The 13,867-nt window shown below is 36.0% G+C and overlaps 1 protein-coding gene across 1 annotated transcript in view; it reads right to left on the reverse strand.

The window, feature by feature from the left end:
• Positions 1-6,856, reverse strand: part of Ser (protein serrate) — a 154,741-nt gene extending 147,885 nt beyond the window's left edge. The window contains exon 1 of the mRNA XM_074138491.1: positions 5,383-6,856. Coding sequence (XP_073994592.1) covers positions 5,383-5,439 — 57 coding nt within the window. The 5' untranslated portion in view covers positions 5,440-6,856. The remainder of the gene's footprint in view (positions 1-5,382) is intronic.
• Positions 6,857-13,867: the final 7,011 nt, after the last annotated feature.

Consider the following 13,867-nt stretch of genomic DNA (forward strand, 5'->3'; position numbering starts at 1 on the left):
ACAACATTTTTAAATTAAAAAAACATAGATATGTATGTAAAGTACCAACTGTTTATTGATATAGGATTTGTTAAGAAGACTTGAAAGTTGTAGAAAACAAAATAAAAAGGTTCATTAATACGATTCTGGTGCACTCTGTGAACAGAAAATGTAAATTCTGTTCAAAATTCAAGTGTTATATCGGCTATTATTCAGGCTGATAAAAACCTGCTTTGATTAAATCATTTTTTCATATCGTCCATTATCTTAAATCTTATTTTCTTTAATTCGGAAATGATCCGGTGAGCGCCACAAGTATCCTGCATTTATTTTTTTTTTAAATTGTTACAAAGCTGTGGTGCCCTTGCATAAGTAGTGCTGCAACTTTTTAATTTAAGACTTTATTAATTTAATTCCATTAAGGGGCAATTTTCAGGCTTTGAGTGTGATCTTGCTAACCTTTAATGTTCTATTTCAGTGAAATATACAAAACTTACGACGTATTAAATACTTAAAAAAATACAATGGCGGTGCTTCTTTAAGACGTGTATAAGATTGTAACAGGTGACGAATCATGGATATATGCGTGTGAGCCGGAAACTAAACAGCAGTCTTCTGTATGGGTGTTTCAAGATGATCCAAATACAACAAAAGTTGTTCGCGCTCCAAGCACTTCGAAACAAATGGTCGCCTGTTTTTTTCGGAAAAACTGGTCATGTGGCAACAGTGGTGCCTTTAGAGGAACGTAGAAGGTCAATTCTGAATGGTACACAACCATTTGTTTGCCGGAAGTCTTCGATGAAATAAGGAAAACAAACAAGCGCCGTCGGATCATTCTTCATCAAGACAATGCCAGCTGTCACACATCTCGTCTAACAATCGACTATTTGAGCACTCAAAAAATCGAATTAATGGGTCATCCGCCGTACAGTCCTGATTTGGTACCAAATTTGACTTCTTTTTGTTTCCGAACGTCAAGAATAAATAACGTGGACAACGATTTTCGTCGGCTGAAGAAGCCGTTGATGCATTCAAAAACCATGTTTTGGAGATGTCTCAAGCGGAATGGAAAAAATGCTTTGACAAGTGGTTCGAACGCATGCAGAAGTATATAGATCATAAAGGAGAATATTTTGAAAAACAATAAAGTCATTTTCAATGACAAATTACTGTTTTTTTATTATTAGGCTCAAAATATAAATAGTGCCCCTCGTACATTGTATCCAGCCGTAAACTTTTAGGCGAAAATCAACCAACCAAAAATGGCACTTGTTCAGTTTTTTTCAAAATTTTTCAGTCTTTTGCAATTTTTGTTTTTGGAAATGCTACCTGCGAATTATTACCCATATTTTTATTTATACAACTTGTTTTAGCATGAATTTAAAGTTTCAAAAAACTAATCATGTGGAGTTCTTAAAAAGAAACAAAATCACAAAACGCAGGTATTTCATAGGTACATACGAGGGTCGTTCGAAAAGTCCGTGCAAAAATAAAAACTACTTAATTTTTTGGGGTAAACCTTTCTTATTTTTCAACATAGTCTCCTTTTAGGCTTATACACTTCGTCCAACGCTGCTCTAGTTTGTTGATCCCTTCCGAATAATAGGATTTGTCCAAGTCTGAAAAATAGCCATTCGTTTCTGCAATCACCTCCTCGTTTGAATAAAATCTTTTTCACGCCAGCCATTTCTTCATATTGGGGAACAAATAGTAGTCCGAGGGAGCCAAGTCTGGAGAACAGGGGGGATGTGAAACGAGTTGGAACCCTATTTCCATTAATTTTGCGACCACAACTGCTGAGGTGTGAGCTGGTGCGTTGTCGTGATGGAAAAGGACTTTTTTGTGGGCCAATCGTGGGCGTTTTTCTTGCAGCTCGGTTTTCAAACGGTCCAATAACGATGAATAATATGCACCTGTAATAGTTTTACCCTTTTCCAGATAGTCGATGAGGATTATTCCTTGCGAATCCCAAAAGACAGTCGCCATAATCTTTCCGGCCGAAGGAACGGTCTTCGCCTTTTTTGGCGCAGATTCCCCCTTGGTAACCCATTGTTTAGATTGTTCTTTGGTCTCAGGAGTGTAGTGATGTATCCATGTTTCATCCACAGTGACGAAACGACGCTTAAAGTCCTGCTGATTCTTCTGGAACAGCTGCAAACCGTCCTTGCAACACTTCACACGATTTGAAAATCACTCGACTTCCTCGATTCAAACGAATGCCAAACACAAAGAAATAGACCGATCTGGCTGAAACTTGGTGTGTGTTCTTCCCAGAGATGCTACTAACTAAACATAACCTCGATACGCGCCAGTAGTGCTATCTCTCTGACTTTGCACGGACTTTTCAAACGACCCTCGTACTTCAGCAAAGAGTTCTTAAAAAACAATTATTTTTATTACTCATTAAATATTATTAACAAATAGGAAAGGGATTAGCTATGCCAGCGTTTCCCAACCTGTGGTACGCGAGTTGCTGGTTGGCGGTACGAGAAAAATAATCAATAATGGCGGACATAAAACATTTTAAAAAAAACGTTTTTTGCCTATAATTCATAAACATTATTTTAATTAATAATATTATACAGTAAAGTTGTTAATATATACAGAAATAAGGTTAGTCTGCCTCAAGTTAGACGAGAAAATATAATAGCACATTTAACAGGATTAAAATTGTCTTTCATGGAGTATTTTCCAAAACCCGAAAACACAAATGGTAATTGGATTTCAAATCCCCTTCTATAAAGAAAATTTAATAGAATTATCATGTGACAGAACTTAAATGATAACTATGCAAAGATCTGCTTAAAGAGACTGATTGTAATGAGTAAGCTCTATCCAAGCAACATTAAATTTGATTGGTACTTACAGAGGTAGTTGAATGCTTAAAAGAAATGAATTTAGAAGATTTGGGCACAAATATAATAATCCTAAAGAAGAACTTTGTAAATTAATCAATAATTTTGAAGAGAAAAATATGTACGCAAGTTTTAATTATTAAAAAAAGTTTTAAAACTAAGATCTTACACTTTACAAAGTTTATAAAGTAAACATGATCACCTTTGTACGAGTCATTTTTTACGAAGTGGTAGAAATTAGCATGATGTACCCACCAAGTGGTATGCGAGCCAAAAAAAGGTTGGGAAATGCTGATCTATACGGGTTAGCATATTTGGATTCCCACGCGGAGGTCCTGGGTTCGAATCCAGCTGCTGGCCCCTTAGATTTTCTCTTCCCTAGGGAGTTTCTTACAGCTCACACTGTCCGGTGATGGACAGTGTTGTCTGTAACGAGAGAACATTGTCCGGAGGCCGGGCCGTGCACTGAAAAAAAGCTCGGGGCGCCAATAACCTCAGATGTTGTTATCGTGCCTTAAATATATACAGGGTGCCCCAAGCTATATGGATAACGACTTTTTCTCGGAAACTAAGATAGCTAGAAAAAAACTAAAAAATACGTGTTCCCTTAGTTTTTTGTTAGGAATCCAAATTTACTTTGCAAATTTTGTTCGGTGCTTCCAGAAGCGAGGTACAGGCACCAACTTCATTTTTTCAAATGGAGAGGTGTGGTTTTTATTTCAGAAATAGATTCCTCTATTTTTTTGAAGAAAAATTTACTTGAAAGGTTTTTTTCTGTGAGCGATATTTTAGAAGTTAGGAATGAAAACATGATTCTTATAAGAAATGTCAAAATGATAATATTATAACGGTTTTTTGATTGAATAAGAAGAAAAGTACTATTTTATCATAAATTTTACTCCTCATTAATATTACAGATCATGCTCGAAATGGCCTCCACCATTAGAGATGCATAGACATGCACTTTCCTGCCCCTTACTGCCAAAGAAATAGATTCAGCTTTAACTGACTTACAGGCATCTATTATTCTCTGCTTTAGTTTATCTACAGATGCAATCCCAGCTTGATTCTGATACACCTAGATTTAGAAATGCTTTTAGATAAGCAGAAATAAGGAAAGAAAGAAAAAAGTTATGAATAATCACCTTGTTTTTCAGGTATCCCCAAAGGAAATAGTCCATAGGTGTCAAATCCGGTGAACGAGATGGCCACTGAATAGCCCCCGTGTCGATATAACATGCCCATCAAATTGCCTATCGAGATATCTCTTTACATGCCTCATGGTATTATATCGACATGGGGGACGATTCAGTGGCCATCTCGTTCACCGGATTTGACACCTATGGACTATTTCCTTTGGGGATACCTGAAAAACAAGGTGATTATTCATAACTTTTTTCTTTCTTTCCTTATTTCTGCTTATCTAAAAGCATTTCTAAATCTAGGTATCAGAATCAAGCAGGGATTGCATCTGTAGATGAACTAAAGCAGAGAATAATAGATGCCTGTAACTCGGTTAAAGCCGAATGTACTTCTTTGGCAGTAAGGGGCAATTGGCAGGAAAGTGCATGTCTATGCATCTCTAATTGTGGAGGCCATTTCGAGCATGATCTGCAATATTAATGAGGAGTAAAATTTATAATAAAATAGTACTTTTCTTCTTATTCAATCAAAAAACCGTTATAATATTATCATTTTAAAATTTCTTATAAGAATCATGTTTTCATTCATAACTTCTAAAATATCGCTCACAGAAAAAAACCGTTCCAGTAAATTTTTCTTTAAAAAAATAGAGGAATCTATTTCTTAAATAAAAACCGCACCTTCCCATTTGAAAAAATGAAGTTGGTGCCTGTACCTCGTTTCTGGAAGCACCGAAAAAAATTTACGAAGTAAATTTGGATTCCTAACAAAAAACTAAGGGAACACGTATTTTTTAGTTTTTTTCTAGCTATCTTAGTTTCCGAGAAAAAGTCGTTATCCATATAGCTTGGGACACCCTGTATATATATTTTTAAAAAACACTAATCTTATATAGTGTTGAAATTTAAAGTTCACTTTTACATATTTATTTTTTTGAACTCAGAATTCTGTCAAAACAATTTTGGGCTTGGAAATCACTAGTAGATTCTATTCTAAACCATGCGCCCGTTAAGATATCTTTTGATGTCCGGAAAGGTCGTGTAAAGAATTGGCCGGGATAGAGCTCATTCATGTTGTACACCACCCATTCATATCAACTTGCCAATGTACTACTTTTTTTTAATAAAATCCCAATAAGTTAAGCTTTCCAACAGAATCTATTTGGAAATGGTTTTATCTATCTAGAAGCTTTTGGTTTTTTATCTCGGACCAGTATTTAGAGATCTATCCAACTGATTTGAGTTGTGATTTTTAATATCTAATGTTTTTACTGTCTACTACTGAATACTAAGTATTCTATACATAAAAACTACCATTTTCTAAGAGCATTCTTTGGCAATTGTAGCTTTATTGCACTTTTTAAAATATTAATGAACAAATAAACACAAATTGTATTTAAGCTTACCTTTAAAACTGAAATAAATATCAGGATGGGAAGGATATGCCATAGTCTAAACCTCATATTTCATTGATATTTTTTGTTTTTACAAAATTGCACTTTTCTCTTAGTTCACATCACTTTTTTTTTCATAAGTCACATTTAAAATAAAATAAAATTAAATTAAAAACCTAGAAAAATACAAATTAAATTCAAGAGAGAAAAGCAAAACACTTTGTAAACAAAAAACAAAATTGAAGACTACGTTAGCGATCACTACGTTTTGTTGCACACTTTCGGCGCGAGCTTGGAACTGAAAAAAATTAGAAAAAAATGGGTACACAGAGTTGTGGAAAGATAGCCGGAGTTCCCCCCCGGTGGTAGTAGATCTAACGTGCCCCACTCTCGGCCAGGCAACATCTCCCACCAATCCTCTCTTCAAGTCTTTTAACAGCAGCCAACAACAACTTGATGGCAACTTCTTCACGGGCTCTTACTGTGTGTACCATCCGGCTACGACCATTTCATTCCTTCGTACTTCTTTTATTTCTTTCTAAACTTCATTTTATTTCATTCTATCTCACTTCCTCCCTCAGCATCATCTTCTTCTTCTTCTTCTTCTACGCTACCTACATCTTCTCTAAAGAAACAAAAAAAAAGGACACAACATACTTCTCCAATACCTAGCAAGATATTTTGCCTTCAAAGTTCTTTAATGAGCGAGTCTGAATCTGTATTATAACATTGAATTAACATTAAATAAATCAGTTGATAATTAGAACATGGCTTTCTCATACTCCAGTAAGTTCAAAAGATAATTCTTTTTTTCATTTTTTTCCTTCAAGATAAATATGGATTGAAAGTGTACAGTTCCCGTTCAAGTAAGTAAAGTAATTGCCTATTTTTTTCAGGCAGGCTTTACGTCCAACTACCAATTAGGTGTCAGTGGACGGAGGCGATTAGCAAACATACTTTACTGTAAAATTCCTTTTATTTACCATTAAATAAAATTCAAGCCCTAAGACCGGGGAATCGAACCCAGCACCAACAATACATATTAGCTTTACAGGTCTCGCTTCTAACCGCTCGGCTATCGTGGCGCCTATTTTTTTCAGGTGGGCTTTACGTCCAACTACCAATTAGGTGTCAGTGGACGGAGGCGACTAGCAAACATACTTTACTGTAAAATTCCTATTATTTACCATTAAAGAAAATCCAAGGTCCTAAGACCGGGGAATCGAACCCAGTACCACAATGCATATTAGCTTTACAGGGTCTCGCCTCTAACCGCTCGGCTATCGTGGCGCCTATTTTTTTCAGGCGGGCTTTACGTCCAACTACCTAATTAGGAGTCATGGACGGAGGTGACTAGCAAACATACTTTACAGTAAAATTCCTTTTATTAACCATTAAATAAAATCCAAGGCCTAGACACCGAGAATCGAACCCACTAAACCAACAATACATCTTAGCTTTACAGGCCTCGCCTCTAACCGGGCTCGGCTACCGGGGCGCCTCCTTCAAAATTATTATTATTTTTAATTTTTTTTTTCGTTTTTTTACGGGGTACTAATTCTTACTATAATTAGACTTAACAATTTATCTACCAAATAAGTTCCCAATCAACAAACCAAGTTTACAGTTGGAGAAAATGGTAGACGGATCTACCGGAATAGATGGCCGTGGCATAGCGGACGAGTTAAAGTGGCTTTCTTAATTCCTTCTATGCTATCCTCCATCCTAGAGGTAAGCGGAATTAAAGCACTAGAAGGTCGTGGAAGGTTGCCTCCAGGTAAAGGGTTTTTATAAAAAGGCTTGAAGAAACGATATATCGTCCTCTAGGAGTAGGATGCAGTTGGGAACTATTTTTTCAGGCGGGCTTTACGTCCGTCGTGGACGGTGGCGACTTGCAAACATACTTTACTGTAAATTTCTTTTATTAACCATTAAATAAAATCCAAGGCCTCTAGACCGGGAATCGAACCCAGTACCACAAATAAATATTAGCTTTACAGGTCTCACCTAACCGTTCTATCTCTCTAACCGCTCGGATATCGTGGCGCCCTCTTGTTCATGTTTAAATAAAGGATTTAGATTCGATATTCTAGCCTACATCCTTCAGATCACTTAAAATTGTCAATTCTCAACATCATAGCTTCTTCATTGGCCAAAATTATCTAAAACCACTTCTGAAAATTGTTTAACTAAAAATTTCGCCACTTAATAGAAAAATCAAACAATACCTCTAATCATAGGGAAGGCAGTCACCGTATTGGCCGGCAGTGCACTCGAAAAAAAGCTCTGGGCGCCAATAACCTCAGATGTTGACGCGCCTTAAATCCTAAAAACTAATCATGTACTAGTCCAGCGATTTCCCATTTAATAATCATTATTTTATTTGTAAAGGCGCGTCAACATCTAAGATCATTAGCGGCCCAGAGCATTTACCAATGCACTGCTGACCTTCGGACAGTGTTCTCCAGTTACAGACTACGCCTTCAATCACTGGTCAGTGAGCTGTAAGAAACTTCTAGGAATTAAAAAAAAAAAGAAGCGAATCCATTCCTTTTTGAGTATTATTATTTACCTTTTGCGCTGGGACCAAGCTCTACGCTTTTCAAAGTCTCTCTGGGTCGATAAAGCTACGCGAAAGAATAGAACATGAACCTTACGGTTCCAAAAGTAAGGCATTTATTTCAAGCATAAATACCCACGTCAGAGGATATTTTATTATTATGTTTTAATCTTGGCTTATCCTCTTTTTGATGGAAAAGAGATTTTTATAAAACCATAAGCTGAATTCAGGTTAAAAAAGTAAATCGCACAAAACACTCATCCAGCTATATGATAATTTTAAATTTTCTACTTCTAAAAGTACACGGAAATCACAAGTGAATGAATGAATAAATATTTATTACTATAAATATATATATGAAATAAATACAGAAGTGTAAATGTATTATACATTTCAACCTTCTAAACTAAGTGAAGTAAGAGAAAAGTCAGGTGAGGAGGATTGGAATGCAGGGAAAAAAGGAGAGGAAAATCCTGCAGCTAGTGTAGAGAGTTAGAGTAGGATATGCTTTAGTCTTCTGTGTCTGTATGTTGTGGAAGGATCTGTAGGACGCTATGTCCGCGGCAGAGTGGATTGGGATGGCAGGCTAGGATGGAAAGGAGTTTGAGCAGACGATTTTGGATGTAGGAGTGTACCGGGGGATAATGGAAGCAGTCTCGTGGAGTGAGTCAATTCTAGTGCGTCGTGGAGAGTCTGTTGCGAATCTCAAATTTGTTCTGTGTTGCCCTGGAGTTTCTTGATGTTGCAGTAGCAATAATAGAGTAGAAGAAATAATAGTCTTTCTACTCCAGTTTGCCTGAGTTTACTTTGTCCTGAACGTGTGTAGTGAAAATCAGTTTGTTGTCCAAAGTTAGGACTAGGTACTTAACCTGGGTAGACCACGGAATGAGAGAGTTATTACATCTGATTTGTCGGTTAAAAGTGGGTCTGCGTTTGGTGAAGAGTACAGCGTTAGTCTTGTCGTGGTTAATTTTAATTTTCCATTTGCTGCAGAATTTTTTTAAGTCTGTCTATTGCATGAATAAGTCTGTTGGTGATGGTGTCCATTCTCCAAGATGGCCGTGTAAAAGGCCACGTCATCAGCGTACAAGGCAAGGTTGACATGAGGAGAAACCACACAAGTAGATTCTGTTCTCTTATCTAGGACGTCACACTTAATGAATAAAGTGCCAACCTCATTAAGAACTATTACGTAAGACTTGAAAGTGTCAGAACGAACTGCAATTAGAGTATCTAACGTCTAACGGAGGAAGGATCAGGTCATAATGGAATCAGATTGTGGATTCAAGGTAATAATGTGGAAATCAGACAACCGCTGGGCGTCTAAAAATTGTTTTTCGAAAAGAAGTAATGGCGCTCTTAGAGTACAGCTCGCTGGAAGTAACTGGAGAACAGCAGATTAGTGTTGTAAGAATTTTTTCGAATACTTCGGCTGCTCAGAAAGTCCTGAAAAAAAATTAATAAATAAAGTGTTTAACAAAGCTGGTAAAGAATATTGACTAATTTAAAGAATGATTTAGGCCTACAGAAAGCAGAGATTTCCTTAGGAGTCCCCAATAGTATGGGTCGCCAATCACTGGAATGATAATGATCTGATAAATGTGAAGCGACATATTGAGACTTAAATTTTGGAGTATGTTTTGAATCGTGAAAAGATTAGGTGCTATTTTCTCCTAAAGTAAATAATTGTTAAAATTAATCTTTTACTCATAAATAGTGGCAGACATAATCTATACGTGTTTCAAGATTTCATTATAATCTGATGAATGTGGAGCGAGATATTGAAAGTAAAATTTAGAAGTTGTTTTGAACTATGATAGTTTACCTACAATTAACACCAAAAAAAATAATAACTCGTAACATATATGCAGACATATAAAGGGTGTTCATTTTAAGACGGCTCAAATGCATTTCATGCTAAAACGGTTGTTCTGAGTAAAAAATGGTAGAGGAAACAACTTGTTGCCCGTCACCTCTAGATTCAGAATAAGGTGTCTCCTCTGGCTCGCAAGCCAGGTTAGACAGGAGGTTATCAACTGCTCTCTATATCTGAGGAGACACCTTTGAAGGCACAGAACATGCTTCATAAGTTGAGTAAAGTGTATTATTTGATAAATTAAGGAATAAGATTGATCCTTTACAAGAAAGATATTGATCAGTTAAATATATGGCAGGAGGTCTCCAATTTTTTTGGTAATTAAACGCAACTCTCCCAAAATTACCAAATAATTATTAAACCTTCTTGTTTGTAACAGATGTAAAATTAATTTTTAGCCATTTTGTGTAAGCTTGAGAATATCTAAAGCTCTTAACATTTGAATTTTCTTAAAAAAATCACTCGGAAAACTACTTATTTCCTGATATTAAGAAAATACTAGCTTTACTGCGTTGGCAATATTTTCAGTAGAAAGGGGATGAAAAAATACATAAAAATGACCTATCGCGTGCTCTTCTTTCTCTTTGATAACAAGTTAAAAAATTGAAATATGATTAATAAATACCAGATTTTGAATTAGCCTAGCACCTTTAATTTGGAAGATATCGAATTGCGGTTTCCGATTTCTTTCACAACTTTTTATACTCTTTAAAACTGTGTATATGAAGATGGGGATCAACAGCGAACCCACACTTTTGGACGCGCGTCTGCCGCACATGCGGGCAGCAATCTAAAATCAAGTCACATATTCTGAATCTAGAGACTGAAATTTAGGACATTTTTTTGAACCAAAAAACAGTCATTATCACCTAACCTAATACACCCCTTGAACTTATCTTTGACTGAGAAGCAGTTATGTTATGTACGTGTTCAAAAGGTTTCATTATGATCAAAAGAATGAGGAGCGAAATATTGAGATGTAAATTTAGGCAGATTTTGAATTAAGAAAAAAGTTGAACAGTTATTAACTCTTTAACTAATTTCTTAAAATGCTATTTTTACCCATTTTCAGCAACTTTTTTTTCTCGAAATCTATTAGATCTTGGTTGTTGCAAAAGAAATTACAGTTATAAAGGAGGATTTGCCCTATACCAGGGTCGTTTGAAAAGTCCGTGCAAAGTCAGAGAGATAGCACCACTGGCGCGTATCGAGGTTATGTTTAGTTAGTAGCATCTCTTGGAAGAACACACACCAAGTTTCAGCCAGATCGGTCTATTTCTTTGTGTTTGGCATTCGTTTGAATCGAGGAAGTCGAGTGATTTTCAAAAAAATGGAGCGAAAAAGAATTTTGTGTGTTGATTAAACACTACTTTATGAAAGGCAAAACGCCTCAGGAGACTAAAGAGAAGCTTGATAAACATTATGGTGACTCTGCACCTTCGATTAGAACAGTTTATAAGTGGTTTCAAAATTTTCGGAGTGGCCATATGGGCACAAGTGACGCTGAACGTTCTGGACGCCCTGTTGAGGTTACTACTCCAGAAATCATTGATAAAATCCATGATATGGTGATGGATGACAGAAGAGTGAAGGTGCGTGAGATTGCTAGTGCTGTGGGCATCTCGAATGAACGGGTACATAATATTTTGCATCAACATTTGGACATGACAAAGCTATCCGCAAGATGGGTGCCGCGATTGCTCACGCTTGACCAAAAACGAAATCGTGTGAAGTGTTGTAAGGACGGTTTGCAGCTGTTACAGAAGAATCCGCAGGACTTTAAGCGTCGTTTCGTCACTGTGCATGAAACATGGATACATCACTACACTCCTGAGACCAAAGAACAATCTAAACAATGGGTTACCAAGGGGGAATCTGCGCCAAAAAAGGCGAAGACCGTTCCTTCGGCCGGAAAGATTATGGCGACTGTCTTTTGGGATTCGCAAGGAATAATCCTCATCGACTATCTGGAAAAGGGTAAAACTATTACAGGTGCATATTATTCATCGTTATTGGACCGTTTGAAAACCGAGCTGCCAGAAAAACGCCCACGATTGGCCCACAAAAAAGTCCTTTTCCATCACAACGCACCAGCTCACACCTCAGCAGTTGTGGTCGCAAAATTAATGGAAATAGGGTTCCAACTCGTTTCACATCCCCCCTATTCTCCAGACTTGGCTCCCTCGGACTACTATTTGTTCCCCAATATGAAGAAATGGCTAGCGGGAAAAAGATTTTATTCAAACGAGGAGGTGATTGCAGAAACGAATGGCTATTTTTCAGACTTGGACAAATCCTATTATTCGGAAGGGATCAACAAACTAGAGCAGCGTTGGACGAAGTGTATAAGCCTAAAAGGAGACTATGTTGAAAAATAAAAAAGGTTTACCCTAAAAAATTAAGTAGTTTTTATTTTTGCACGGACTTTTCAAACGACCCTCGTATTTTAAAGAAATTTTGGGAATTTTACCTTTTATAAGAAAAAAATTGTGACAGTTGGGGCGTTTTTCAACGTTACGCTTTTTCGTGCAGTTTTTTGACGATCAACCAGTTTTAATACATTTTTAGAGTTTACACTTTACTCATACTGTGTCTTTTACCCTAGAACCTCTTCTTCAGATCACTTTTTGATCTTCCATTACACATTACCATTAACCTCCTCCATCAAATTTATCAAAGAAGATCCTCTGCCATTTACCTCACTATCGCAACAGGCTCTGAGATCAGACAAGAAAGAACCCTCAGTAACAGTATTATTAAAAAAAAAAGAACCTATTCGAGCATTAAAATCACCTTCTACGATGATATTATTATACCTAAATTTTGAGATAAAATTTCAGACCGATCAAAAAAGAGAAAATTCTGTAACGTACACCTTTCTGAACCAGGGGCTTAGGTACACAGAACCTAAAATAAAAAAAAATTATTTTTAATTTTAAGAAACAAGAAGATTCAATTCGTTTTTCGTTCTTGAACAACTTTGTTCTTTATGAAAATAATAATTCCACCATTTGCAAGGCCCTTACTATGAACCTTAATTGCACTAGATTGAATAGTGATCGTACTGAATTTCAAAAACTGTGGACAGTGAAAAATATCTCCGTGAAACCAGCTTTCCGACAACTATAAGACGTCCTTCTGTAATAAACTTGCCTCTTCTCGAATTGAAAGATGATCTAAGTTACTAAAAACCAAAAGATATTCCAAAAACCGATTGTAAAGAGTGATCTATTTAGATTCCGAACTTGAATTCGGCCTGGAAGATTACGTATTATCTCACGAACCAACCGGCTCATCTCTTAACTTCTTGAACACAGTTTTACGCTTACCTCCACAAACTCCTAGTGCCTATATCATCAGAATAGAAACGGGTCAAAGGCATACTAAGTTGAAAGTGATCTCAACAAAATATGCTAGATGACAGATTACCCAAGAAATGTTTAAAGAGATTAACTGAAATTGAAAAATATTTCGTTCTTCCTTTTAAATGGTTATCTCACTTTAAATCTCAACTTTCTGTCATTGGTTATGATCATTTATTGTTAAACAGTAATTTAGCTCATTTTTTTTAATTATTTAAATGATGTAATTCGAGCTTTTGATAATCATATATTCAGCAAGGATATTTATTTTGTATCTGATTCTTCTTTTGGTCTGTTTTATAGAAGTTCTTTCAGTTCAATAGCTCAAATGCGTTTAATGGATCGAAACTTTTGTAGAATTATTATTAAAAATGAAAAAACATCAATTTAACCCGGATGATATTTGTTCATTGTGCTCTCTAAATTTAAATGACGATCTTTACCATTTTATCTTCCAATGTTCAAAATTTTAATTGTACAGAGATGAATAATATTTAATTCAATACATTTGTAAATTCAATGTCAACAGTGACTGTTTATTTAACCTTTTAAATATTGAAAATGAATCCCAACTGAACAATATATTTTTATAAATCATCAAGTGTTTAAATAAAAGAAAATCATTTTTTAAGTTGTCACTAGGCTTATGAAAGGACAAGCTCCCATTACCGTCAGGCATGGAGTAGCTTATCAAGAGTT

This window comes from Rhodnius prolixus, unplaced genomic scaffold (genome assembly GCF_049639745.1).
Source record: "Rhodnius prolixus isolate KJV_2025 unplaced genomic scaffold, Rpr scaffold_11, whole genome shotgun sequence".
NCBI lineage: Eukaryota > Metazoa > Arthropoda > Insecta > Hemiptera > Reduviidae > Rhodnius > Rhodnius prolixus.